This window comes from Melospiza melodia, chromosome 6 (assembly GCF_035770615.1).
Source record: "Melospiza melodia melodia isolate bMelMel2 chromosome 6, bMelMel2.pri, whole genome shotgun sequence".
Taxonomy (NCBI): Eukaryota; Metazoa; Chordata; class Aves; order Passeriformes; family Passerellidae; genus Melospiza; species Melospiza melodia.
The window spans coordinates 15,698,364-15,723,653 of NC_086199.1; the positions used below are offsets into that span (position 1 = coordinate 15,698,364).

The 25,290-nt window shown below is 42.8% G+C and overlaps 1 protein-coding gene across 1 annotated transcript in view; it reads left to right on the top strand.

Annotated features, from left to right (window-relative positions):
* PRIMA1 (proline rich membrane anchor 1) overlaps positions 1–25,290 on the top strand; it is a 49,911-nt gene that overhangs the window by 20,166 nt on the left and 4,455 nt on the right. The window contains exon 3 of the mRNA XM_063160062.1: positions 8,472–8,601. Within this exon, the coding sequence (XP_063016132.1) occupies positions 8,472–8,601 (130 nt within the window). The remainder of the gene's footprint in view (positions 1–8,471; positions 8,602–25,290) is intronic.

The following is a 25,290-nucleotide window of genomic DNA, read 5'->3' on the forward strand; positions in this document are numbered from 1 at the left end:
TCTGCTCTATACATTGCCATATTTCCATATTTATGTAGAATTCTGAACTGTTCTCTAGTTTCCCTCTGCAATTGTACAAAACCAAGACAAGCTTAGTGTCAACCCACAAGCTTAGTGTCAACCATTCCAGGGCATCCTGTGGGATCCTGCCCTGTTTCTGACCTTAGGGCTTGGCTGCACTGAGCTGCTGGGCATGGTGTCACTGTGCTGGCTTGGGGCAGAGATCTGGCGCCTGCCTGGCAAGTCAGAAAGAGAGTTTGCTGTTTCCACTCTGTAATGTCATTTTAGCCAAATCAGTTGTTTGTGTTTACTCCCAAAGAAGAGGAAATACAATCCAGAGAGGAGGACTGGCCAAGAGTCAAAAGACATTTTGTTTTTCTGGCTTTCTCACTGAGCTGCAGTGAGTTTGCACAAGCCACTTTCCCACAATGTGCTTTACTTATGTCTGGCCAACCAATATTTTTACCTATTATTATTTTATTTTGGTCCTAACAATATATTCATTTTCTGTAAGAATCCCAAATCTGCCAAGGAGAAGCACCTGCCTGACACCTACCAAGAAAACACAGTAACACGGAGCTTTAGTGAAATCTATTGCTAAACCCAAATCTAAATGTGTGCAGGTTCAATAACTCCTAAAGCTTAGATCTGGAGCATCACACTTAACCTCCCCCAACCAGCTGCTCTCTTCCTTACTGACTGTCCATGCTCAGGTTTTTTCACCTGCAGTTCCAGTTCTGTTTCTTGCAATAAGCCACACACCCCTCTTGTGCCTGTGACCTTCAGAAAATTCCTGCAGATCTACCCCTTTCCTTCACCTCCTGAACACTCCAGTCTCCATACCTAGGCACAAAACTGGGTGTGTTTCTTGTTTCAGCAGAGAAATGTTTTTAGAAAGGAGGAGAAAACTAAGAAGATGAGGCAACTGAGAGTGTAGAATAACAGTATCTACAGTGTAAGAGCTGCGGGGGAGGGAATTTCTCCAGCATCATTCCCACACATGTTTTTATTATAGCAGAAGTTCCCGCTGCGTAGTGATTGCAGTATCCCCCTTAGAAGTGTAGTAGGAACATATGCACGGAGCAGCTGCATGATATAAACTTGTCTGCAACAAAGTGTGATAAACAGAAGTATCATCTGCTACAGGAATAGCTGATGTCTACCAGTGTTATTTAACCTAGCTACTCCAGGGAGGCCATAAATCAGTTTGGGCTTTGTGCCCAGCACACCGCTATTGCCTGGCTGCTCACCCTGCTGCTCATGGCACTCTGGAAATGACCCTGGGCTTACAGGCAACAGGAAGGGCAGAAATCTGTAAGGGAGTGGAAAGAAACCAAACCAAACAGAGCTAGACAGGCCACTTCTCCATCAGTGTGGAGAATGCCAGTCCTTCCTTTGGCAAGCCTGTCTGTCCCTGCTCACCAGCCCGAGGGCTGCCTCACGTGAAGGTGAGCTCAGGGTTCCCTCTGGCCAAGCACAGCCCAAGGGCCTGTGCATTGGGGTGCCCTGAGGATGCAGGTCATGTCTGCAGTAATGGCTTTCTGCCCCTGGAACACACACCAAGGTCACCCATTTCTTGGTCAGCCTCCTCTCCCCCATCCTCGCAGGAAATTTTCCACTTAAATCCAAGAGCGTGTAGGGGAACACATACTTTGCCTGTTCTCACAATGTGTTTTAGAATAACAGCTGAAGATCTATATTTGTATCGAGTCTAGCAGCACCACAAACTCCACTAGCAGGCTCTTTTAAAGGATTTGTTTTTCCCTTGCTGGCTGCCTCTGACTGTGAGCAGCCCTGGGTACACGCAGCACGTTCCTCGTGCATGCATTATCCAAACACATCTGTAGCAGTCCCTACGTGATGAAATGCAGCAAACAGAGGGGATGCTTCAGCTGACACTGACTCACTGATCTCTCCCCAAAGCCCTGGGTTAGGTAACCAGCCTTGTTCCCAGAGAGCCCTCAGCCTCCAGGGCTCTGGAGACCCTGATCCTGACCTTCAGCTACATTTCTCTTCTGAGCATCATCATGCAGATGCTGGGACAAGGTCCTCAGCTGGCACCAATCTCACAGCTGGGTGGACTTCTGCTGGTTTACATCACTTGAGCCCTTGGACCTTTTTTATTAGCTGCCTGAGGCTTCATCCTATCATACAATGAAATTAACCAGCATTAAATTAGTCAGCACTCACTTTAGGGTGAATCTACACTGCTGGGGGGAGAGAAGGGCCTTATGCAAAAGTAGACAAGAGGCCTCAGGCTCAGGGCTGAAATCTGCTTTCTCAAAAAAGATATGAGCATGTGATGAGCATGTTTCTTGTGCATTACACAGTGCAATGCCTAGAGTAAACATCTGAGCCTTGGTGTCTGTGTAACTTCCTCTGCAGGGTTTTTCCTCACAGAACCCAAATTATTTCATATTAATCAGGGGATTAATTGAGCTCCTCTATTCCACAGGAGCTTGGATGAGATGCCTTGATGTGAAAAGACCCAAACTGTAACACATTCAAAATCCTTCTCCACATTTAACCGGGAGTTCAGATTGGACTCTGGAGTGTCCTGGGAGTATTTTTCATACACCTTGACATTTGAAATCACATTAAAACTTCTCCATGTTTTCTGGGATTGTCCCTGCATTCCAGTGTGAGAACGGCTGCAGGAACTAGTGTCTTCTCTGTCTTGTAAATGGGACATCAACATACAATTTACCCGAATATCAAAATAATAAATAAGAGTGAAGATGAGACTAGGTCCAAACCCTGGTTTTGCCAGAAGATTAACAGGTCTCTAGAATATGTGACATACATAGAGATTGCTGAAAACACACTGCCTGCATCTTCCTTTTAATTTCCAACCAAGACTGATAAAACACTTGAGGGCCTTGGAATATGAGCTTGCCTTAAAAATAAAATCCTATCCTGCTTCCTAGCATGCTAATTAAAAGTGCATGGCTGATTCAGGCAGCCTTACAATAGCAAGAGAAATGCTTCAGGCACAGAGATGGCAGGGTTTAGCCTGTTGTGAGTATACAATATTAAAAACAGGCAGATGTCTCATAAGGATGATTACTACAGCACTCTTGACCTTTCTGCAAGAATAGGAATAAGAGCAAAAGAAAAACAATAATCAGTTTTATCTTGAAAGTGCTCTTCTTTTCTTTAGGCACAAAGTTGCTGTTGTAGGGTGGTGATGGGGGTCGCTGTCACCCTTCCCCATCACATCAGTGGACACTCAGCTGCTTGGGTCTCAGTGTGTGAGTGAATGGACACTCCACTGGAGACACCTCCCCAGGGTTACATGTGGGAGCACGGGTCACTGCCTCCCTTAGCTATTTTCCGGCTCAGCCCTGTGTTTGGTTTTGGTTTGGTTTTTTGTTGGTTTTTTTTTTTTTTTTGCTTTGTTTTGCTTTATTCAGTTTTGTTTTTCTTTGCTTTGCAGAGCTGGCTGCTGTGGGATTGGCAGCGGGAAGGGGTGCCCTGGTGCAGGCTCCCTGCCTCAGCAGCACTGCCAAGAGCTGCTCAGGGCCACTAGCTCAGCGTGGCCCCCCTCAGAGAGCCCTTTCTGTCTCCTGACAGCCTTGGTTTTGTTGCTTGTTAATGTCCCAGCATGCCCATGCAAAGAGCAATTAGCCTAAACCCATATGGTAATGGAAAGTAATAACACTAATCAAAATAAATTATGGGAGCGCTAGATTTTGAAATTATGAGCTTTATAAACTACAGTCATGACCACTGAAAATAACCTGATGGTGTATCCAAGGATCCACAGTCCTGTTTCTAGATTCTGTCTCAGGCAGTACATGTATCACTTTTACAACACACACAAAACTATTTAATGCTTACCCCAGAAGATTAAAACAGCTTCATCACGGTTTTTTGTTGGAAGCTCAGAGCAATTTTGAGAATGACCACTGAGATCTGATCCAAAAAAAATCAGAGAACTTCTTGGGAATTTTATGGAAACATTCTTTCCAGTGATAGAACCTTTATTTTTGTGCCTAGACATTGAGGGAAACCCTCAATAGCTGAGCTAATCTTTTCTGGTATGCACATTTCTGACTATAGCCAGCTGTGTGCAGATACCTTCTAACATTAGAGTCAGAGCTGTGTCTTTATGCTGAGTCTTCAAAACAAATTTAGTCAAAAAAAGCAGGTGTAAGATTTTTGTGATGCTGAACAGTTTGATCTGAAAGCACTCTTTTGTTAATTTGTTTTGAATAAGTTGGATCCATCTACCCACCACAGGGCTGAAATGGGTTTGTTTGCTCATTGTATTCATTTAGGCCTGGTGCCTTTGGGAGTAGGAGAAGGTTATAGTCCTCTCAAAGTAAACCTAACCAACATTTGTACTTCATAAATTTTAAGGCCAAGAGATAAAAGGCATTGTACTCATGTGGACTTTCCAGAGCCAGAGCATTTTCTTTACTTATTCAAGTCTTATACTGAGTCCAATCTCCTTAGCTGAATTTAGACTTCCTAAAGTAAAAATGAAAAGAGTACCTTAAACTAATTTTTTTTAAATACTCAACCAGAAATGATAGACTATGGTAATGACTAATTATCCTTAATGATTATAATTACCCTATTTCTAATCTAAATATGTTTGTCTCCATTTGTAGTTGAATGCATTCCCGAGTCATTTGCAAACTGTATCAGTTTCATCACCCTATTTTGGGGGCTGAAGGGGGAGGTCACTGTTAAAAACCACATTCTTCCTGCAGTGACTTTCCATTTATAGTTAGATTTTGAGACATACTGGTTCTCTGGCTTTTAACTCAATTTATGTGTGCCACACTTACTCTGTGTGTAGCTTTATGGTTTCATAACCCCAGCATCGCAGAGCCTCCTCTGTGGCCAGGCTGGCCAGCCCTCAGCTCTCAGCAGCCCAGTGGGATGACAAAGGGACTTGTGGCACCCAGGGGTGTCCTCCACTCCCTGGGTACACCTCTGTGAGGGACAGCAGTCTGTGGCTTCTTTCTTTGCTCAAGGGAAAGGGCACAGTTTGGCTCTGAAATATACAGCTTCTGGGGTTTTATAATGGATTTGAAAGGGGTGGTACAAACAAGGAGGCAACCAGGAGAATTGCTGTCCTGCACTTCATCAAAGGTGAGGACAATGAAACAAGTGGACACTGACAGTGTTATAGGTAGTGTGGGACATCCTCTGCTCAGTGTGTTTTGTAGTGATGTCAGTATCTCCCTGAGGAGCATTTGGGACATACATGCATGCTTATCTTCTGCTCAGTGTGTTTTGTAGTGATGTAGGGGGATACAATATCAGTAAATAAAGGTAGTATAGAAAGTAATCTTACCCATTAAAGAGTTGCAGCTGAGCTAATTATTAAAGATTAGGAACAGGCCTGTTTTTAACAGGTCACAGCTGTAGCCAGTAAGAAAAGTGTTATAAAAGAGTGGATGGGTTGGTTGAGGGGAACTGGAGTTAGTTGGCTGCTGTGAGGATAAGGAAGAGGCAGTGCTTGGAGGAGCTGTCCATGAGAAACATCAAGAAGGTATGAGACTCTAGTAATATGGAACCCTTGCAAAGTAATGACAATAGGACTCTTGCACTATAATGACAACAAATGGCTTATATTGTATCCCCCTACACAGTGATGTCAGTATTTCCCTGAGGAGTGTTTGGGATCTCCATGTGTGCTCATCGTCTGCTCAGTGTGTTGTGTAGTGATGTCAGTATCTCCCTGAGGAGTGTTTGGGACCTGTGTGTGTGCTCTTTCAGGGAGTCCCTGTGAAATGCATTGCTACTCCATGCACAGTGCCAGAGGGTGCTGCAGGTGCCCTGACCTGGGCTAATTTCTCATCACTGAGAGTTCATTGACACCTGTGGGCTCAGCCCTTCTCCCCAGGTGCAGGTGATAAGCTGGGATCTGGTGGACAAGCACAAGGTGGAGAACCTCCCCAGCCCCAGGGGAAGCTGTGAGCCCCAGCCCAAGGGAGCTGGGACATCAATGCCTCCCTGGCATCTAGAGCTCAGTGTGGGACTCACTAGGAGTGTCTCTCTGAAGATGTGGCTCTTCCCAGGCACCTTGCTGGTTCTTTTGGGAGGTCCCCTCTCAGCTGACATCCCTTGCTGCACACAGAGCCATCCATGCAGGCCAGCCTCAGCTTTCCCATCATAAGGGGATTAAATGCAGCTCTTCCTCAGAGGGTAATTGTGAGGAGAAATGCATTAAGGACATAGAAATGCCAGGGTATGAGGGGTATGTGAACACATATTGAGAAAGGCAGAAAAGCACATGTAACTGGGAGCTTATTGGAAAAGGGCATTTCAAAGGAAAACAAGATTAGCACTGCATTAATAAGAAGTAGAAATATAAAGTAATTTTTAAATTTGTATGAAACCATGAGTCACTAGGAAACAGCTTGGTAGCTTCCAGCATGATTTCTTGTGCTTCTTTTTGAGTGTTCAGTTTGGACCAGTGGGGAAAGGAACTGAGCCAGGTGGATTAGGCATCACTTCCACATTAGCAATTCTTATTTTTCTGTCATTAATGACTGCATCTAGGAGTAATGTTTACTATTCAATCCCACATAGATCTCTGTGGTTTATTCTCTGTGGAAAAATACTGTGACAAACCATCAAGAACTACATGGTGTACAGACATGTGACAAGCCTGGCTTTGTATCCTGCCTCTGCCATTTGTCAGTGTCATTTATTGTGCTGAGAGCAGCCCAGGCTCACCACTGTTGTGCTTTCTGACTAGTTTGGTTGATCCTGCCTTTGAAGAAGAACCAGGGCTGGAGAAGGATAGCCCCACTTCTCCCATCTTCAGTGCTGTCATCAAATTTTACATGGCACCTGCTGATCAGTGTTTTTCCGTTCACTTCACTGCTCCCTGTTGTGTTTTTCAGGACAGCACCTGAAGGGTAGTGTTGACCTTGACACTGCCTGCTCCTTCAGGCAAACATTTTGTCATCTTTGAAATGCATTCTGTTCTGGAATCTAACAACACTGAAAACTTCCAGAGAATATTAAAATCATTAGCTTTATCAAAATACAGTAAATAGTTCCATCACCCACTGAAAGCAGACTTCCTTAACTCACATAGTAATAAAGTAGAAATTCAGTTGCTGGGGCATTCTAGAAGTGAACATTTCCAGGGAGGAAGCTGGGAACCACTAGTTGTCAAGCTATTGGGCTTAATACTTTAATTGCTTCTTATAGTTCTTTACCTAGCCTTTTCCTAAGGTGCTGCTGTAGATTCCTTGGGGTGAATGTGGCCAACTCCTCTATACATCTTGCAATTGGAAAAAAGTTTTCTCAGGAATTGTGTCATTCATTATTTAATCTATTGAGTGACAATCTAAGTGTATGCGTATCTTTCCTAATCAAACAGAGGAGATGTCAGATCACAATAAATGATACTGGACTGATGACATTTTATCTTGTGCAGCTCTTTGTGATGTGTACTGGACATTCAGAATATCGAGTTAAACAACGAGACTCATAAAAGAGCCTTTTGCTATATTTCATTCTGTCACCTACTTAGTTGAGAATATAGATAAAGACAGTCTCACCAACTGATTAATTATTAAATGTCACTTAAGGTGACCAAAATTCTCATGGAATTTACATGGTTGCAGAGGCTGTACTTAGGCTCTCTCCTCCCTCTGCAATGCACTGATATTGCTCTAGGCATTGGCTGTTACTCACCATCCTTCAGGAAATGTGTCCCCTCAAAGCATGGGAAAAGGAACATAGCCCTGAAGGAAAATATTTTAACTAAATGTCTCCAGATACAAAATATTTCTTGTTTTGAGTGGTACTTAAATAGACAATTCTAGCCCTAAATGTAATAAGAAAAATATAATAATAATAGTAATAGCAGCTTATATTTCCACAAGTTAACTTTTCTTAGTGTTAACATATCTTGACAATTGGCTTAGAATTCAAAGGTAGTGTAAAGGAAAATAAGATTGCCAACCATAATACTCTGAAAGCAATTAGGAAATGTAATAGAACTCATATTCTTTTAAAACAAAACCCCCTTCCTCACTCCAAGGTTACAGTAATATTAGCTACAATACAGATTGGTAGGCACTGCTTTGGCTCCCAACTAACCTCCCCTAATGGGGTTTGAAAACATGCTCTTATCAGCATAATATCCTTCTCTAAAATTAAATCTGATGCAGCTGGAGATGGTGAATGCAGAGGAGGATGATGTTTCCCTCGGGTAGCAGAGCTGAGCCTTTCTCCTTCGTGCTGGGTACCAGGTTGTAGATAACACTGACACAGAAAACTTGGTCATCTGGGGACTGTGGCAAGAAATATTTGGTACCAACAAGAGAAATTGATTGCTGGGGGAAAAGAGAGAAATGGGTCCTAAACGTGAAATAACATCTTTGCATGTATCTGAGATCTTGGTGTAGTGCTACTGCGTGAGTGACTGAAGCATAATTGTTAATACCCTGTTGATTTGGGAGAATTTAATGTATTTTTCCACTCTCTTTTTACAGCTCCCAAGTCTACCTTTTGTCCCACTGAAGAGACCTGGTGGCCAGGCCTGATTATTATCATTGCAGTATGCTGTGCCACACTAGTGTTCCTCTTTGTAGTTGTCATCATTTGCTACAAAGCCATAAAAAGGTAAGGCTCCAGAAGCTTTTACTGTGCTTAGGGCAGGGCAGGCTCACAGAGGCTGACCCAAGGCTTGTCTCATGGTATCTTGTTTAGTTTAAAGGCATCCAAAAGGCAAAATGCATCCTGTAGCCAGTGTGTGTTTTCATCGGAAAGTCACTTCATGTACCATATCCTGCATGTGTAAAGGGTGTAGTTCAATGCACTCATGGGCATAAGGAAGGGAAACACTAGAAACAGGACAGAGCTACATTGTTCAGATTAATAACAACTTGCCCAAAGACAAATTGCTGCAGGTTGCTGGTGAACGTGCAGAGCTTTGGCTTGGCCAAGAGTAGAGGTAGGAAACACTGTACTACTTGTATTTGAACACTACTTCTGGTAATGATCAAAATTTACATGTGGCATGGGAGATTCTTTGCCCAGGTCCATTACTAATTTTAGCATTTCAAATTAATGTAAACTCTCATAACTCAAAATCTACAGTACTTTTTCATTTGGAGACTGTACTTCTAATTTATTCTTGCCTCAAAATTATAACCTACAGATGAAATTCAAAATCTTTCTCTCTTAGTGTAAAAGCCTCTGTGAAGCCTATGTACAACAGTGTGTAGTGGCCATTTCAGCCCACTGTCTTTGCAATAGCTGCACTTGCTTAGGCCTCAAGTAGTTAAGAAATATTGACTTCAGCTACACAGAAAAATATGAGTTAAAATAATTTCTTAAATAAAAATTTTTGTTTCTGGTGGAAAAGGTCAAAACTTTAACATTTCCATTTTAAGATTGCAAATGCAAGTCCAAAGGGTTGATTCGGAAGAGAAAGTAATTTGTGGGAATTGTAGGCCAGATGGATGAAGGTTCGTTTCTCCTCTATTGTTTTTAGTATGACTCTGACAATATCCCACATCTGAGTGTTTGTTGTGTCACAGTTTTATACTGTGAGGGTCTTGGCTGGGAGCTATTGGTACATCCCGGTGACCCAGCCTGCAGTAGAGAATGCAGGATTGCCATCCACAGCTCTCACAGACACTGCAGTGACATCTGAATCTCAGCTTGGATTAAATGACAGCTTTTTTGAACTTCCTGATTTCTGAGTGAGAATATTTTGGAGTGAGGGAAAAAGGAAAATAAGTAAAAATACTTTTCATGAAAAATATTATGTGCATGGAACATGATTGTAAGATTTTTGTTGAGCCTTGGTGGGGATATCACAATGGTGGAGCATTGGATGTGTTTTGTGGTTGTTGAAAAATTTATGCAGGATTTGAAAGAGCATCAAAAAGGGAGAATTCCAGCAAGAAGAGAAAGTCTCTATTTTAGATCTTATTAAATTTGCATAAGTATTTTTGCTATTCTAGTTTAGCTAAAATGAATGTTTATTGTTTTGGGGGACCTGGACAGCTTTCACTCTAGCAACTGCACTTGAAAAATTATCTTTGGAGGACTCAGATTGGCATCCAATTGAATTGGTAACAGTGCAAAGTCTCACACTTCTCACACTCACCAGTAGTTTTTGGTTTATCATTGCTACTCATTTGTATTTGTCAATTTGCACCCACTGCCACATTGTGAGTGATTTGTGTCAAGGCTGCAAAGTATCTGTATGAGAGCAGAAACTCTGCAGGGCAACTTGTGCCTCATGAGAAACTGCTTTTCAAATCTGCTGTGATGCTGGTAGATAGGAGCCCTAGATGGGAGGAACAGAAATAAAATTAAAAGAGACAAATTTAGAGCTGCCTTGCAAAGGTTTGGGGAATTCACATACAGTCTCACGCTTTGTTTCAGTGCAAAATAATACTGATTCTTGATGAGGACACCCATTATTTGTCAACAGTATGAATACCAACCTACAAGTCAGCTGCTTGAACAGGCATTAGGCTCAGAAAAGAGTGAAAATTCCTCTTAGATCTTCTTATTTTTGACATTCACACTGCTGACAAATGCTAAGCTGAAAACTGCTCAGATGTGGAATGGACAGCTATGAAAGAAAATCATATTAATTATAATTTTACAGGGTAACTAGAGCATTTCTTTTCATCAATGAGTCCTTGCTAAGACAGTTCTGCTAAAAGAATGCCCTGAAGGGCCTGGCAGCATTCCCCAGTAGTTCAGATTTCTTGATCCACTGTAAAAGATATCTGTCAATATATGCTGGGTATAAGATCAGACGCTTCACAAGAAAAGCATCTCTGGCTTCCACACAGTATTATTGCATATCGTTGAGCTGAATTGGCTTTAGCTAATGTGAGAAATCCTTCCCTCTGTTTTTTGCTGGAAGGTTGAAGTGACTAGAGAAAGAGAAGGGGATTAATCTGGGTAATGCAAAAGCCAAGAGTTCCTCCAGTGTGTTCCCAGCTCTGGGCCCCATAACCATGCCCTGCCCCATCCTTCCTCATCCCCAGCTCTCCTCTGCCCTTCTCCTCCTGGGCCCTCCTTCCTGCACATCTCCTGCAACCTCTGTCACTGCAGCACCTCTGACAAATCTGTCTCCTCCCTCCACTGAAGGGGTGCTGAGGAGTGAAGTTACAGCACTCCTCTGGTTACAGGGTGTGACAAGGGTTAAAGGCTTTAGTAGCAAAGTGCAGGCAGGGATTTATTTGCATTGAGTCTGGCTTTGTAGTATTAATCCTTCACTTTCATAAGAATCAAATTTGGAGTAAAAAGAAGAAGAAAAATCCTATTGTGCTTAAGTTGAAATCTCATTTACTGGTTTCCAAGGGCCAGACCCAGTCAAACTCTCTTATGTCTGCTTTTCTGTAGCAGGAAGAGAGGCGGTGACCTCAAGGTATCATAACTCAACTGTGTTTTTATTCAATCTATATATAAACTGTGTCTTCTGGGGTAGTCTGTTTTCCCTCATAAAAGCTAAAACTTCAATGTATCACCAACTTTAGGCACTAAAGTGATTTGTGATAAAATACAGCCTCATGGATCGGTGCTTCTTTGTATATAATAACTACCAGAACCAAGCAAATACACTTCCACCTCCATCTCTGCATCCACCCTGGAAACGCTCAGGTTCTTCCATATGAAATGGTCCTAAGAAATGCTGAAATCCATCCAGTGAATGGATTTGACCTCTCTGGTCTGTGGGGGAACTTTCACCAAGTTGCATCCATCAACTTTAATACCCAGATGGGTTGAACTTTGGGAAGATACATATGAAGTGATAGTTCAAAGGTGCTTCAAGCAACTTTTTAATTTCCTCTGTGTGTTGCTGGTGACAGCAGCACTGGACATACATGACTGGCACACCAGGTACAGATGTGTGCTGCTGCATGGATCTAGCACCAGAGGAGACCACACGTGATATTGTGTTGGGCTGCAGCATGGCTACATGATGAAAGCACCCTCGGTTTGGCAGTAGAGAAATAGCTATTTTCTATGGTCTTGGTGTTAGAGGGGTATTTCCACTTTTTAAAAATTTAGATTTTCTTTTAAGAATATTTTCCGTAGCACATCAGAAAAAAAATAGCAATAGTCAGTTAGCGCCATCTGTGACATTTGTAGATTTCTAGGACAGGCTTAATCACTGTCAGAGGCTCAGCCTCAATGTAAGCTGTGGAACTTTTCCATATATTTCATGGATAAAAAAAGTGATCTCACAACCAGTGATTTCTGTAACACATACAGCAGATGAATAACTGCTTCAAAATCTAGAATGCTTCCAAGTCATTCTCTACCATGTCTTTGTGAAAACCTGCCATTCTCACTCTTTCCCCAAAGACTGTAATCAAGAAGTAAAAGCAGGCAGTCTAAAGACAATCCATAAACTAACACAGGGTCGAGAAAACCAGATTATTTCAGTATTATGTGGTTTTTGGGTTTGGGAATGTGCACTGTGAATGCCAGCAGCCCTAACAAACCTTCATCTGGTGTAAATCAATGCAGATCCAAAAACAATCAGTGGAATTCAATTGATTTTAATCAGCTCTAGAGGTGACTGCCTCTTAAGCCTTTTTTTTAACATCTGCAAGTACCTGAATCTAAGATACCTAAGACACTAAGACTAGAGGGAAGTAAACACAGTAAAGAGGATTAATGAGAGTTGTTTGGTAAATAAGCAAGTGAGATGGGGGAGAGCGGGACATGCAGTGTGTAATCCTATTTCTGCAGCTCACTGGTGTGTCAGTGTCTGTGAGGGGAGTAAGATATTTACATAAAAGGGAAAAATAAATCCCTGGCTCCCTGTATAAAATTAAGATAACAGAGCCATCTGTCAAACCTCGAAGGGGAAAGCAAAGCTGAGCATCCTGGTCTTTATGACAAGTGATGTGCCACCTATTCAGCCTGTCAGAGAGTGTTTCAGATGGCTTTCAAACATGTGAAAAATATATTCTCAGTATCTCTGGAACAGCCCTATGGTCTGAGATGACCCATGAGCAGGTCACTGTGCCTGGTGATGTGGCTCCTTGGTTCTGCTGGATTTCAGGTAGGATGGATCCATCTGTTCTCAGATGTACTGCAGGGTTTGCTGCCAAAGAGCCCTCCTGCTAGACCAGCAGGGAAAGTGGGCTGATGATAGCCAAGCTTTACATGATATACCTTTTATCCACTGTTCTAACTTTGTGAAGCCACTTTTATATGTGTCTCATAGTCTGAGAAAAAGGTGCCACAAATGCCTACATAGGCACTTCCTTAAGGAGGTGCTGAGTTCACCTTCAAATAATAATTAAATGGAAGAAAATATTGTACTGAAATAAAATGACAGGTCATATTTAAACTGTCTTAAAATTCATTGCTCAGATATTTTTAGGGTGCTTATCATTTGTGTATGATTTATGGCCCCTGTATACTGCATGGTTTCAGAAGCAGGAGCAAGGTTCTGAAATTTGGCTTTGTTTACCAAGATACTTGCAAGGGGAAGACACTGAGACTTTCTAAGGAGGCCAAGAACTGGCAGCGGGGCTGTGGTGAGGGTGCCCCATGGTGGGATTTGTGTCCCACTAAAAAGGGTCATAGCCCTGCACTTTTTCCCCAGCCAGTTTTGTACCACTCGCTCCCCTTAAAGAGAAAGAGCTGTGTAGTCCTCTACATGGTCATCTCCTATGAGCCACTGAGACTAAGCATTGTCTAGTCCAAAATCAGTATTAATTGCAACAAAACAGTGTTTTGTTTAGCCTGAGCAAAGAAGACAGAATCCTAAATGTACTTAATTGCTTTGAAGAGCAATTCACAGCATGACTGATGACAGACGGGTCAAGGTGAATTGAAATTGTTCATCTCTCCTATGCTCCCTGACACATTAGAGGAGTTTGTACTGAAGTGGTGCCTTAATTCCTTGTGGATGAAGGGACAGACAGTAATTACTCAGAAGATAGAGTGAGATAGATGGTGGAAAGGATAGGTTTAGAACTACTGTTTGAGTGGGAGATGCCCAAAGGGAAGAAGAAGGTCTGCGGGGGCAGATCTCTGTGCCTTTGATGCAATTCATTGGTGCCAGACTAGATCAGGTCTGCAAAAGGGATGAATCCCTAAGTCATCCCTAAGAATCATAGAAAGGCCCCAGGAATGTTACTGAGGGCAGCTGAGAAAAAGGCAGACTTGAATATTTTGGAAAAGTAAGGAAAGATCTTTGCGTTGTGGCCTGATTCCGCAGTCTGAATGTTGATGTTTATCAGCAACAGGACTATCAACCACTGAACACCACTGTCCAGGTCTTCTGTCACCTCTAACCAAAGCCCAACATCCCCATGTGTTGCTTTCCCTCTATGCCCAATCATCTCCCAGTGGTGAACTGACTCCCATCCTTGGAATGATGCTGCAGATGATCTACTAAAGACAATTTAAATACCCTGAGCAACCAATCTTTCTGCAGGAGATCCCATTTTTCAATCATCAAGAAATGAGTTCGTAAAATCACTGCTTGATGAAAACTGAGTGCTAATACAAGGAAAATCAATTGTTCTACCAAGCAGTATTGAAGTCTGGATGTTGGTTGTGCAACTTTTGAGGGTAGTGTTTATGAGACAAGCTGTTGAAGAGCTTTACAGCTTGACCCGAGGCCAGAGCTCTGCTGTATTTATTCTGCTGCTTCAGTGGCATCAGTGGGGATTTTGGACAGGGGACTGGTAGTGTGTGCTGCCTGATGTTTTTGGGTACATCAAGATGAAGAAGGATTGGTGTAATTTTTTAAGGTAGAATATCAAAAGTATTGCAACTACTTGTTAGACTCTTTTGACAGTTCAAGGGCTGATGAGTGAAGTGGATAAAATAACCTTTTACTTGGAGAGATGGCTCAGCCAAGCCACATGGGCACTGCTGTGCAGAGCAGTTTGTTTTGCTCCTGTCTGTGCAGAATGTGTTGGTCAGAAAAGCAGAAGGATCTGCTCTGCAGTGCTGTCAGTCTAAGACTTTTGTAAGTACCACATGTTTTTGTAACTGTTGTAGGGCAGGATTGCTCTTCTAAGTTATACAAACTCACAAATTCTGCTAGGGAGAAAGTTTGTGGTCATATGTGGATTAAATGCTCCACTGTTTCTCATAGCCAGGAACACTGAAAGCCTCCAAGAGGCTTAAGTCCTTAGCATAAAACAAGTGGTCCAGTTGTTTCAGAGAAAAGTCTCTTATGGATCATTTTGCACTTGTTTACTCCTAATTTGTGATATATTGACAAAGGTGCCAACAGAAATCTGTAGAGAATTATGGTCTGTCATGTGACAAATGAATTTTTCAGTGTAATCAGAAACAAGCTTGCCATTTTTTCTGTTTTCTACTGCAGATGCAGGTGCCACATTGAATGGGCAGAAGTCTACCCATACAGCCAAGCATTGTTGAGTTACTGCCTCAATGCAACTCTGATAGCCATGGGTGGATTTTACACACTTGTGACAGAATATAATGCTCATGCTGGTCTCATTACATTGGTTGCAGCATTCCTGATTTACCCCAACACAAATGGAAGAAACAAGTTAATACTAGAGTTTTGAAGCATATAGGAGAGATGCAAGGCTCACCATGATGTTTTTATTGCATTTTTTCCTAAAGACAAATATATTTTTCTTACGCATTCATTTAATTTTTTAGCCAGTCATACTTTTTGCAAGCTGATGAGGGTGCTTGTGGCTGACCATAAGGGTGAAAAGCCAAAGCTGTGTCTGTGGCATACCCAGCACAGTGTGTAGAGACATTTGAATAAACTTTCTGTCTTGATTATCTGGAGTATCTGAGTTTATGACTGAGCTTAGGACCTGCAAGAACCCAGCAGCCTGCAGTCTCAATATTTTTATGACTCAGAGAAAATTGTACCCATGGTAGTAGGGTGGGGGTGTAGATCCATGCTCCAGCTCCTTATCACCCAGAAATTCCCTGTGCACAAAAATAATCCCATGGAAACCTCCTTGCTGGCCTTATTGCCCCTTATTTCTGCAAAGGTTTTACAGTGCATTTTGTGTACAAGCAGTGAAACCTGACTGACTTCTCCACTGGCTGAACAACTGCAGCTCCTGGTGAGCTGAGTTGGTGTTGGGGGTCCCAGCTGAAGGGAGATCACATCTCACACCCCCTCACCTTGCCCTGCTGTTTGCTGCCCACAGCTGCATTGTCCAGAGAGCAAAGGCACAGACAGGGTCCCCCTCTGCACATCTGTGACACTCACGGGGTGCACATCACCCACAGCCACACCTGAGCCCCTCGGAGCTGTGCTGCCCCTGCTTGAGGGGCTGCACAGTCTGATTCCTGCTGCCTCTGTCCTTCCTTGTCCACAACCCTGTACTCAGTGCTCAGCATTGCTCGTGCTGTGGGGTTGCTAAGCAGCACTCAGCTCCCTGCTCGAGAGCCTGGCGGTGATGGGAGACCCTCACTGGGGCAGCGTGGGCAGAGCTGCCATGGGGGAGCGTGGTACCTCTGGGATGGTCCCTGTCCATGGCACCCCTGCCTTGCTCTCACCCCAGAGTCCTCTCATCAGCAGGCACATGGCCACCCCCTCTGGCGTGGCTGGGCTGGAGAATGGTGCTGCTGGATTGCCCATCTTGGGGAGCTATTGGCTAATTAGCCATGTCAGAGATCATTCATGGGGATGGGCATCACGACATCCATGCCCCAAGCTAATGCCAGGTGATGGAGAGGACAGAGGGGTCTGATGTGTGTGAACAGGTGTATGTAAAGAGTCTGGTCCCAGCTGTGTGAGAGGTAGGAGTGGGAAAATAGGGTCGTTCCTCATTCCAGCCTTTGAAAGAGGACCCACGCGGAGAAATTCTGCTGCCTTTGATGTCTGCTTTTTGAGGCAGTGGCATGAAGCCTTTATGAAAAATGTTAATACTCCCAAGCAGCTGGAACTGTAGTTTCTTTCCTTCACTTGCTCTGAGCCCTGAGAAGCCAGTGTGGAGGCTGGCTGAACTCAAATTCTTCCTCAGAAATTGTCCCCAGTTACAATAGTCTAAAGCTGCACAAAACCAAACCTTTGCATGGTCATCAAAGTGAGCAGGACTTGCTGGTTTCTCTGTCTCTCCATGGACTTGTCCCATTGCACACCTGTAGCATGGCAAGGCTGGGGCCATCCTGTGCAGTCCATGGACATGGTGTTTGCATCTATCCTGCAAAGAGCAGGATCTGGCTCTGAAGACTCTTCATTGTGAGTAGAGAAAGCCAGAAGCAGCTGCATGAAAAATCAGTGGTCTCAGTCTGGTTGAAGGCAGAGACAGATTGCCTCAAATGCAAAGTGATGTAGATAGCTGCAAAGGTCAGTTAATTTTATGAGTTTTAATTTTTCTTCTCAGCTCCTTGCATTTATTTGTGTTGCAGACACTCTTCTTTCTGTAACAGAAGATCTGCAAAGAATTTTTGTTCATTTCAACAGAAATTTATCATACTATGCAAATAATGTCATGAAATTATATTTAAATGATTCTGTGAAACAGCAGTAGCTTCGTTCTTCATTCTTCCATCATTGAAGTTGTTGCCTATGTTTGACAGTGATTAAATGGCAAGGTAGTTATCTGCATTCAGCAAAGTATCTGGACACAAAGTGCCATAATTTGGGGGATGGAAAAGTCCATTGTTTAAAATGCCAGTTTCTACAGTCACTTGACTGATGAGGGGCATTCTGTCCCTGGGAGAGAGCAAGAGAGCAGGAAGGAGCAGCCCTTGCTCATCTCCTCTCTCTGTCCCTTATTTCAAGCCCACATTTTTCTAGTACTGGTGCCCACCCTGACCCAGAGCACAGGCATCAACAGCCATTCATTTTGCAAACATGGTAGGGAATTCCTGTTCTTTTTTGACTCCTCCACTTTCCCTTTCAATATGGACATGTTTTTGTAAGGACACCTTCTAATGTTTCTCCAGTTGTCCTAGTTAATGTTTGTTAAGCACTTTGAAGATAGCAAGCATTGAATAGTTGTTCAACCTGTCCCAGAAGGTCTAGAGAATTTTAAAGAACTAAGAGGGAGCTCTAGCTTTGTGTTTCCACTGGTGCTATTGTATTACAGAGTGGCAGATAGGTTTGTTGCCCCCATGCCAGCACCTGTGAGAACATGTGTCTCAGTTTTGTGGGGGCAGATCATGCCTTAATGCAGTAGAGTTACAAATAATCCCCTTTTTCTGGGTGGAACATACATTTTCCAATCCCAGGCTGGTCCTGCAGTGCTTAGCAGAGGATGGTGGGTGCACCATGAACTGAGCTCCATGACTGTGCCTCAGCTGCCTGCACTGCTCTGCACCAGAACAGGCCTTTGAGGAGCAGGAGCGTGCCCAGCTCATCCCCAGAGGGCACTGCCAGTGCACAGTCCACTACCAGGCATGGCCATGACCATCCTCCAGACATGATTTGGCTTTGTTCAAAGTGCCTTTATTTCTTGCATTGAATGTCTTTTTTTAAATTAATTTTTAAATTTATTTTTACCTTGTTTAGTAGCTTTTTGCCAGTATGAAAAGCTGGGATTGAGTTAATTTTTTTACGTTAGTCTCATTCATTTTTCTCCTTTTATAATGAAAACATATTGACAGTGTATTCTACCCAATGGATAATGTCAGCTGTAATATTCCTCACTCAATAAAACCTTTTAAAGATCATTAGAGGGAATGCAAAGAGTGGGTTGTTATGTGAGGGGTCACTGAAAGTACTTTTATCAATTATGTCAGTTAATTGTCCAGCATCATAATAATAAAGCTGCTTCTCTTCCTTAAGATTGGCTTAATGTAGGAGCATAATTGCGAAGTTAGCTTAATTGAAGACTTTGTAGGAAATGGGATTGCATCCATCACCTTTGTCTCCCAGGGACAGATCTTCTTCCTGTGTAACATCAGAACCAATCCTCCTCAAGTCCAACAAAGTCTGTGGAATTACTCTGACTTTGCACTGCTGAAAATAAATGGAGACTAAATTCCACTTCTTAAATTTCACATGTGGCTCAGCAATCTGCTGTAATTACTTGCAATCTGAACATTCCAGATCCTGCCTTTAGACATGCCCAGAGTGACTGGGCTGAGAGAGCCGCACTTCTGCAGGAAGAGATCTGCCCCCCATGCTCTGCAGCCCGAGTGCACCAGCCCAGGGAGCCTCTCAAGTGCTGGTGAATGGCTGCCCAGCAGTATGGATTGTTTTTCCATGAGAGAAACTCTCAGCCAAGGCTCAATCCATGCACAGAGAGGGGGATTCAAGTGTGAACCAGCCCAAAACAGAAATCGCCCACATGCCATCAGAGCTTAAATATCCTCCAGAAGCTGGTCAGCTAAAATTGGCTGAGGCAGAGCCGAGTTAGCTGTAAATCACAGGCTAAAAAACACTCACGTGAACAGTCAGAAGAGAAGAAGCTCTCCTTGGGAGTTGGTATCTTGGAGCTATGTCAAGCTATCCTGCAACATGATTTCCAGAGCTGTGAAAGACTTTCTCTTTTTGCATAATCATCCTAGCACTATATAGAGCACTTGCACAGATTTCCTCCCCCTCTCCACACAAGACAGACAGACAAGGTCTGAAGATGTTAAAAATTGTATGATTACTTGCTCTTGTAAATATTATTTATCATCTGACCACTGGTTCAGTTTGGCTAAGATTGAAGTACTCAAAGGTCTCTAGGGAAAGAATGGCCTTTTCTGATTCATACAATAGTTTTTATTTGTTTTCATAAGGGGCAAAGGGGCAGTGCAGCTTGAAGAAGGAGAACTCCATCAAATGTCTAAAACTGAAAATAAACCAATAGACATAGTCCTTTCAAATGCTGCAGGTAATATCATCCAAGATACCTATAACACTTTCTAGTTTGGAAGAGTAAGTTAATCATATATTGTGATAAAAAGTAACAAACACTGGGACAAGACAGTTCATAGGTCTTTTAGACGCTGGACTATCTGTGTAACCTGAGTGGAGATGGAAATATGGGGGATACATGTAAAAGCCTTAGGAGACAACACTGAGCTGTAGTGAGTGTGTTGCTAAAAGTTGTCCAGATGGAGCTGCTTTTTATTATAACTGTAAAACATTTGCTTTGTATGTGGGAGGCAGTAGAGCCAGTAACCTCTTCCTACGAGTAATGAATAGTGTACTGCCTGTTTTCTGGACAGATAGATGGTCACATATGGCCATTAGCTAATTTAATAGAGAAAAACTAAGGTTCCGGAGAATTTTCATCCTTAGGGTTTCTTCTTTGACTTCTGTCTTCACATTGTCAAATAAAATGTACCCAGTCTGATTTTTTTTCATGTGTCTCTGAGACAGTGAAAGGTGGAAGTCAGAATGTGACTCCTTCCATGATTCTGAAGATTTTCACCAGAGAAGTGTCCTCCTCCAACATGAGCCCCATATGTCTAAGCCATAGCACCCGGCTGGCCAGCAAGGCTGGTTATGTGTGGCTGCACACAAATTTAATGGCTGTGTCCCTGAAGGCAACTGTTGTCAATGCACTGAGCTCCTCCAGCAGGAGTCCTGTTCACAAACCAGTCTTAGGAAGCAACTTCTCTTGTCCCACACTTGCTGTCATGGAAGGTGATTCCCCTCTGATGACTGAGGCCAGCATGAATCAAACAATTGTTTGATGAACTCCCCCAGTACTGAGCTATAAACATCCTCCATTCATGTTCTTTAGGTTCTTATAAACATTCAGATTATGCAGAGTGATGGTCTAGTAATTGAATAACATGACAAAATGTATTCTTCCATTCCTGTCTGCTAAATAGGGATGCATTTGAAGTGTGACTGTAGCCCACACATCATCGTGTCTGGTCTTCAAGCAGTGAAGTCTAGCCTGGAGCTCTCTGCAGAGCTGCCACAGCATCCTCTGCTAGCATCCTGTCCCTGGAGATTAAGCTGAGTGGAAATAAACTACACAAATAGGGTAATCCAAATCTACCCTGATTCCTGGACTTTTTGTAACCCAGGAAGATGCCACTGCAGCTTGATCTCTACTGGTATATAGGTAGCTTGGATATTCCTGAATGTTTCTATTTATATGTCCCCTGAGGATAGACCAATCCTATGAAGCAAATGGGTGTATTGTATGAGACCCAACTTTATTGAAAGTTGTTATCTTTTGTGGGTTGATAGCTAATGAAGTATGGTTGTGGAGAAGAGCTTTGAGATCACGGCACACACAAGTGAAATATCTCCCTGATTTGCCTTCTCCCTTCAGCCACTTTGCCCCAGAGACTGGCACTCAACCCAGCACATGCCAGCACCAGAAATGGGGCTGCCAAATGGAGCTGCCCAGAGAACTTTGTTCAGGAGTGAAACAGCGATCAGGAGAGAGACAAGCTCTTTACATGCTACTAAAGCACCTTCCTGAGAGGAACTGAAAACACAAAGGGATTTTTGGCATGGGCACCCCTTACATTGGCACAAATACAATTGTGCAGACAGTAGGGAGATGCCTCATAGCTTTCACCTTTGGTAAAATCTGTCAGCTGATACTGATACCCATACAGTGTAATCTTTCATGTATATACGTACATAGCGAGAGATTTTTGTAGTTGGCTTTTACAATTTACAATTTTGTACTGCTCAGTGAAGAGTGAAGTTTCACTTTGAACTTCTGAGTAATGGTCATCCCCTCCAACAATGCATACCAAAAAACCAGTCTTTCCTTTTCTAACTATACCTGAAAAGAAGAATGACTCTCTATTGCTGTTTGGGAAGAAATAGGATATGTATTTCCCCAGAGAATAATCCAGGGCAGCAAATCCCCCAGTGGAGACAGGTGTCTCCTGGCAGTGCTGAGTCGGGTATGGGAACCCCAGGAGGAGGTGAATTTGAGATCCTGGCATGTCTCTGCTGCCAGCCCAAGGTCACCCCTTCCTAGCTTAATTGGATTTCCTTGGAACCCAGCCTTCCCAGATGCTGGGCTGGATGCTCTGGCACTGAACAGAGACATTGCTATGGAGGTAATTGGCAGAAACAGGTTTGCAGTACTCAGGCTGTCTTATGAAATCAGGTTTTATTCTAAACTCTCATCCCTTTCAAGCATGAAGCACCTGGAAGTGTATGAAATGTGGATTGCACTGGGAGTTTTAAACTCTCTTGCAATTTTACAGTTCAGGACAAAAGTTCTGTTCCCATGTCAAAGTGAAATTATTCTTCTCAAAGCTTAATTTATCACACCTATGATGAGGTGTGATAAAGTCATGATTAAATTAATAGTCTGCTCTGTTTTTACTTGATTTTGTCTGAGTAGTCACAGACAGAGATTTTCTGAAGTGTGTACAAATGGGACACCAGGTGAAGCCCTTTCCTAGTACTCTACCACATAATTGCCTTATAAACAGTAGGCCTATGCCATATTGACACAGTAGCCAAAGCTGGCAAGGAGGGTTTTGTCAAATACACAAACTAAGTTTTGTGACTAGACATGATAAAGGGCCAAAAACTATGTTTCCTCTAAAAAATTTTCTAAACATAGAACATAAAAATTGTGTTTGAATGTGCACTGACCTTTATCCAGGACTCTGCAGAGGATTGGTACAAGCCAATGTGACAAGCCAGTATGAAATTCTTTGATAAATAAGATATATAATGTGATCAGAACTTCATCTGAAATTTTAGCTTGATGTGTGAAATACACTGTTAAACAGCTGTTTGATGCTTTCTTGATTTTAGGACTCGCACAAGTTAATGCATGCATGGTGGAGAGGTCATTATGGACTCTGAGGCACCATTTCAGGCGTGTGCTAAGCTGTACAGAGTTGCATGGCCAGAGTTTCATTGACAGATGTTTGGCATGAAGACCCAATTTGTTTGCTAAACAATGTATAGCAAATTATACTGTAAAAAATGCAAACCACTTATTAGTGAAAAGCCTGTTTCGCCTGCCACCAAGTGAGTATGTCACAGCCATGAATAGTTCCCTACTCATTTCCTCACTAATTTGAAACATCCCTTAACCAATCAAGAGCAGCCCTGGAATGGAAATGCATAAATGTGTGTCCATATCTTATAATCTGAAAAGGGGCTCGGAGCATTACACTTTGGAAGATGATGCACAATTTGGCTTATTAGGCAGAAAATAGGATAAAAGGGTTCTCTTTGGTGTGCAAGAAACTTTGCATGCTTGGATCTCAACAGTGAACAAAAACTGGAGTAAAAAGAGTTAGTGGCTCAGAACTAGAGGCACACAGAGAGCCAATGCCCTAATGCAAGAGGGCACTTGAAAAATCACAACAAGCCAAAATGACCTTGTCTATCCAAATACATGGGCCAATTTCATCATGGTGACAAGTGCATACCAGTGTGCCAAGCCAGTGATTTAAATTATGTACCTGGGGCAAGTCTGACCCCAAATCCCTGCCTGTTGTGCATTTGAAAACAAATGGAGAGAAGGAGTTAAGCAGAGCAGTCTCCAAGCCTGAACTTTTGCATCTAACAATAGTCTTTTCATTGAGACTCAGGAAAATGAGTGCTTTGTTTTGCTAGCACTAACCAACCCTGAGCAATAGACAAGGCAGAAGCAAAACCTTGATAAAATCTCCATTCCCCTATTTGCAGGCTCTGAAAAAATACTCTTCCATTGCATGCAAGTGCCAGTGGTGTGACATCCCTGGCAACCTGTTTAGCAGGGTCTGCACAGAGAACTCACCAAACCACCCAGGTCTGTGCTGGGACACCAGCCCAGGGAAGGGAGAGTGCAAATTTCGGGACAACTGAAGCACTGCATCTTAAAATCACTACTAGAAAATGTAGATAAAATGAGAGGAAGACATTTTTTAACATAAAGAAAGAAGAAGTCTAGTTAGGGAAAGAAAATGGAACTGGAGAGGGGCAGAAATATAGGAGATCAAAGAAAGAAGGAGTAAATAGGAGAAAAACAGCAAGTAAAAGTGGCCAAAATGTCTTCGTTTGTAAATTACTGATAGGTTTGGAACTGAGAGAAAAGAAAAACAAAAGAATTTTTGAAAGCAGCAGAGATGTATAGACAGCCACTCCATTTTTCCTGCCCTGACAAGAAATAAGCACTGCCATCAGATTCCCCATTCTTCCTGTCAGGGATGTGGCGTGGTGGATGTGTGCTTTCAGTGTCTCAGAAGAAAGACCCCGTGACCTTGTTTCAGATTCAGACAGGCGCTGCATGTTGAGCACTGAAAAACAGTTTATCAAAGCCCTCAGTCTCCTTAACTCTTAGTCTCCTTTTCCATTTCCATTCTCTAATAGCTGCAATCATGACTAATATTAACAAGCTTTAACTGTTACCAGGTAGAGGCACAAAATATCACAATCAGAAGTATTTTCTTTGAGATTGCAAGCAAACAAATTTACCTACCTGTAATCGCTCTCCATAGAGCTTTCATTAATACTTTGCTGAAATCAAATATCATTAACCATTTTGTAATAATTGTTGTTTGTTTTGTTAAACATTGATGAGAACAATAGCAGAGAATGATTGTTGTAGTATATGTATCTGGTCCTCTTTTTGCCCACAGGAACACCTTAAACTCAAGACACTCATGTCTGAAATATCTGTGTGGAAAGCACAAAGCTTTTTTTCTGTTCCATGTCCATGGAACATGGTCTGTTATAGGACTTAAGCTCAGGTGTCCCTTTTCAGAGTAACTATAAAATCCTAAATAAAATATTTTGCTCTGTAATGTACAGATGCTTGATAGCTTTCTGCACTTGTTGAGAATTTCCTGAATTTTCTCACAATTAGCAGTGATCCTGGACTCTGTTAGCAAATAGTAGGAGTGGCCACTAAACAAAACAAGAAGGCGATGGTGCTGGGTATGGTAGGTCACAGCAGGCACCATGTTTCAGTCTCTAGCTCAGACCCCTAGAACCCCACCTCTATCTGGGCTAGCAGACTAGCCTGCCTTTCCTGACAGTGCAGGGAAACACAAATGCCTTGGGCACAAAGCATCTGACATATTTTGGGTATCCACTCTAAGCTGTTCTGAATTGTGTTTGAAAGCACCTGTTTTTCTCCACTGGCTGTGGAGATTGTCTGGGGTGGTCACCACAGGTGTGTACATACCTGCACTGGTCACTCCTAGTGACTGAACACGGTGGTGTTCTCATGACCTGGGAGGCACTTGGGTCCTTGGTGGACATGACTGGTCATCATCCCAGTTTGAATGATATGACACTCTGAGGAGGAAGGTCATGACTGCCCCAAGGCAGAGCCCACCCAGCACCCAGCCCAGCATCCCAGCCTGTGTTCCAGAGATGCAGGTGGCAGTGGAAGACATTCCTTCCAGCAGCCTTCATCTCATGCAACAGGGACACCTGTATCCATTAACAGACTGGCATGGGGACACCAAAACCACATCATGACACCTTAGGAT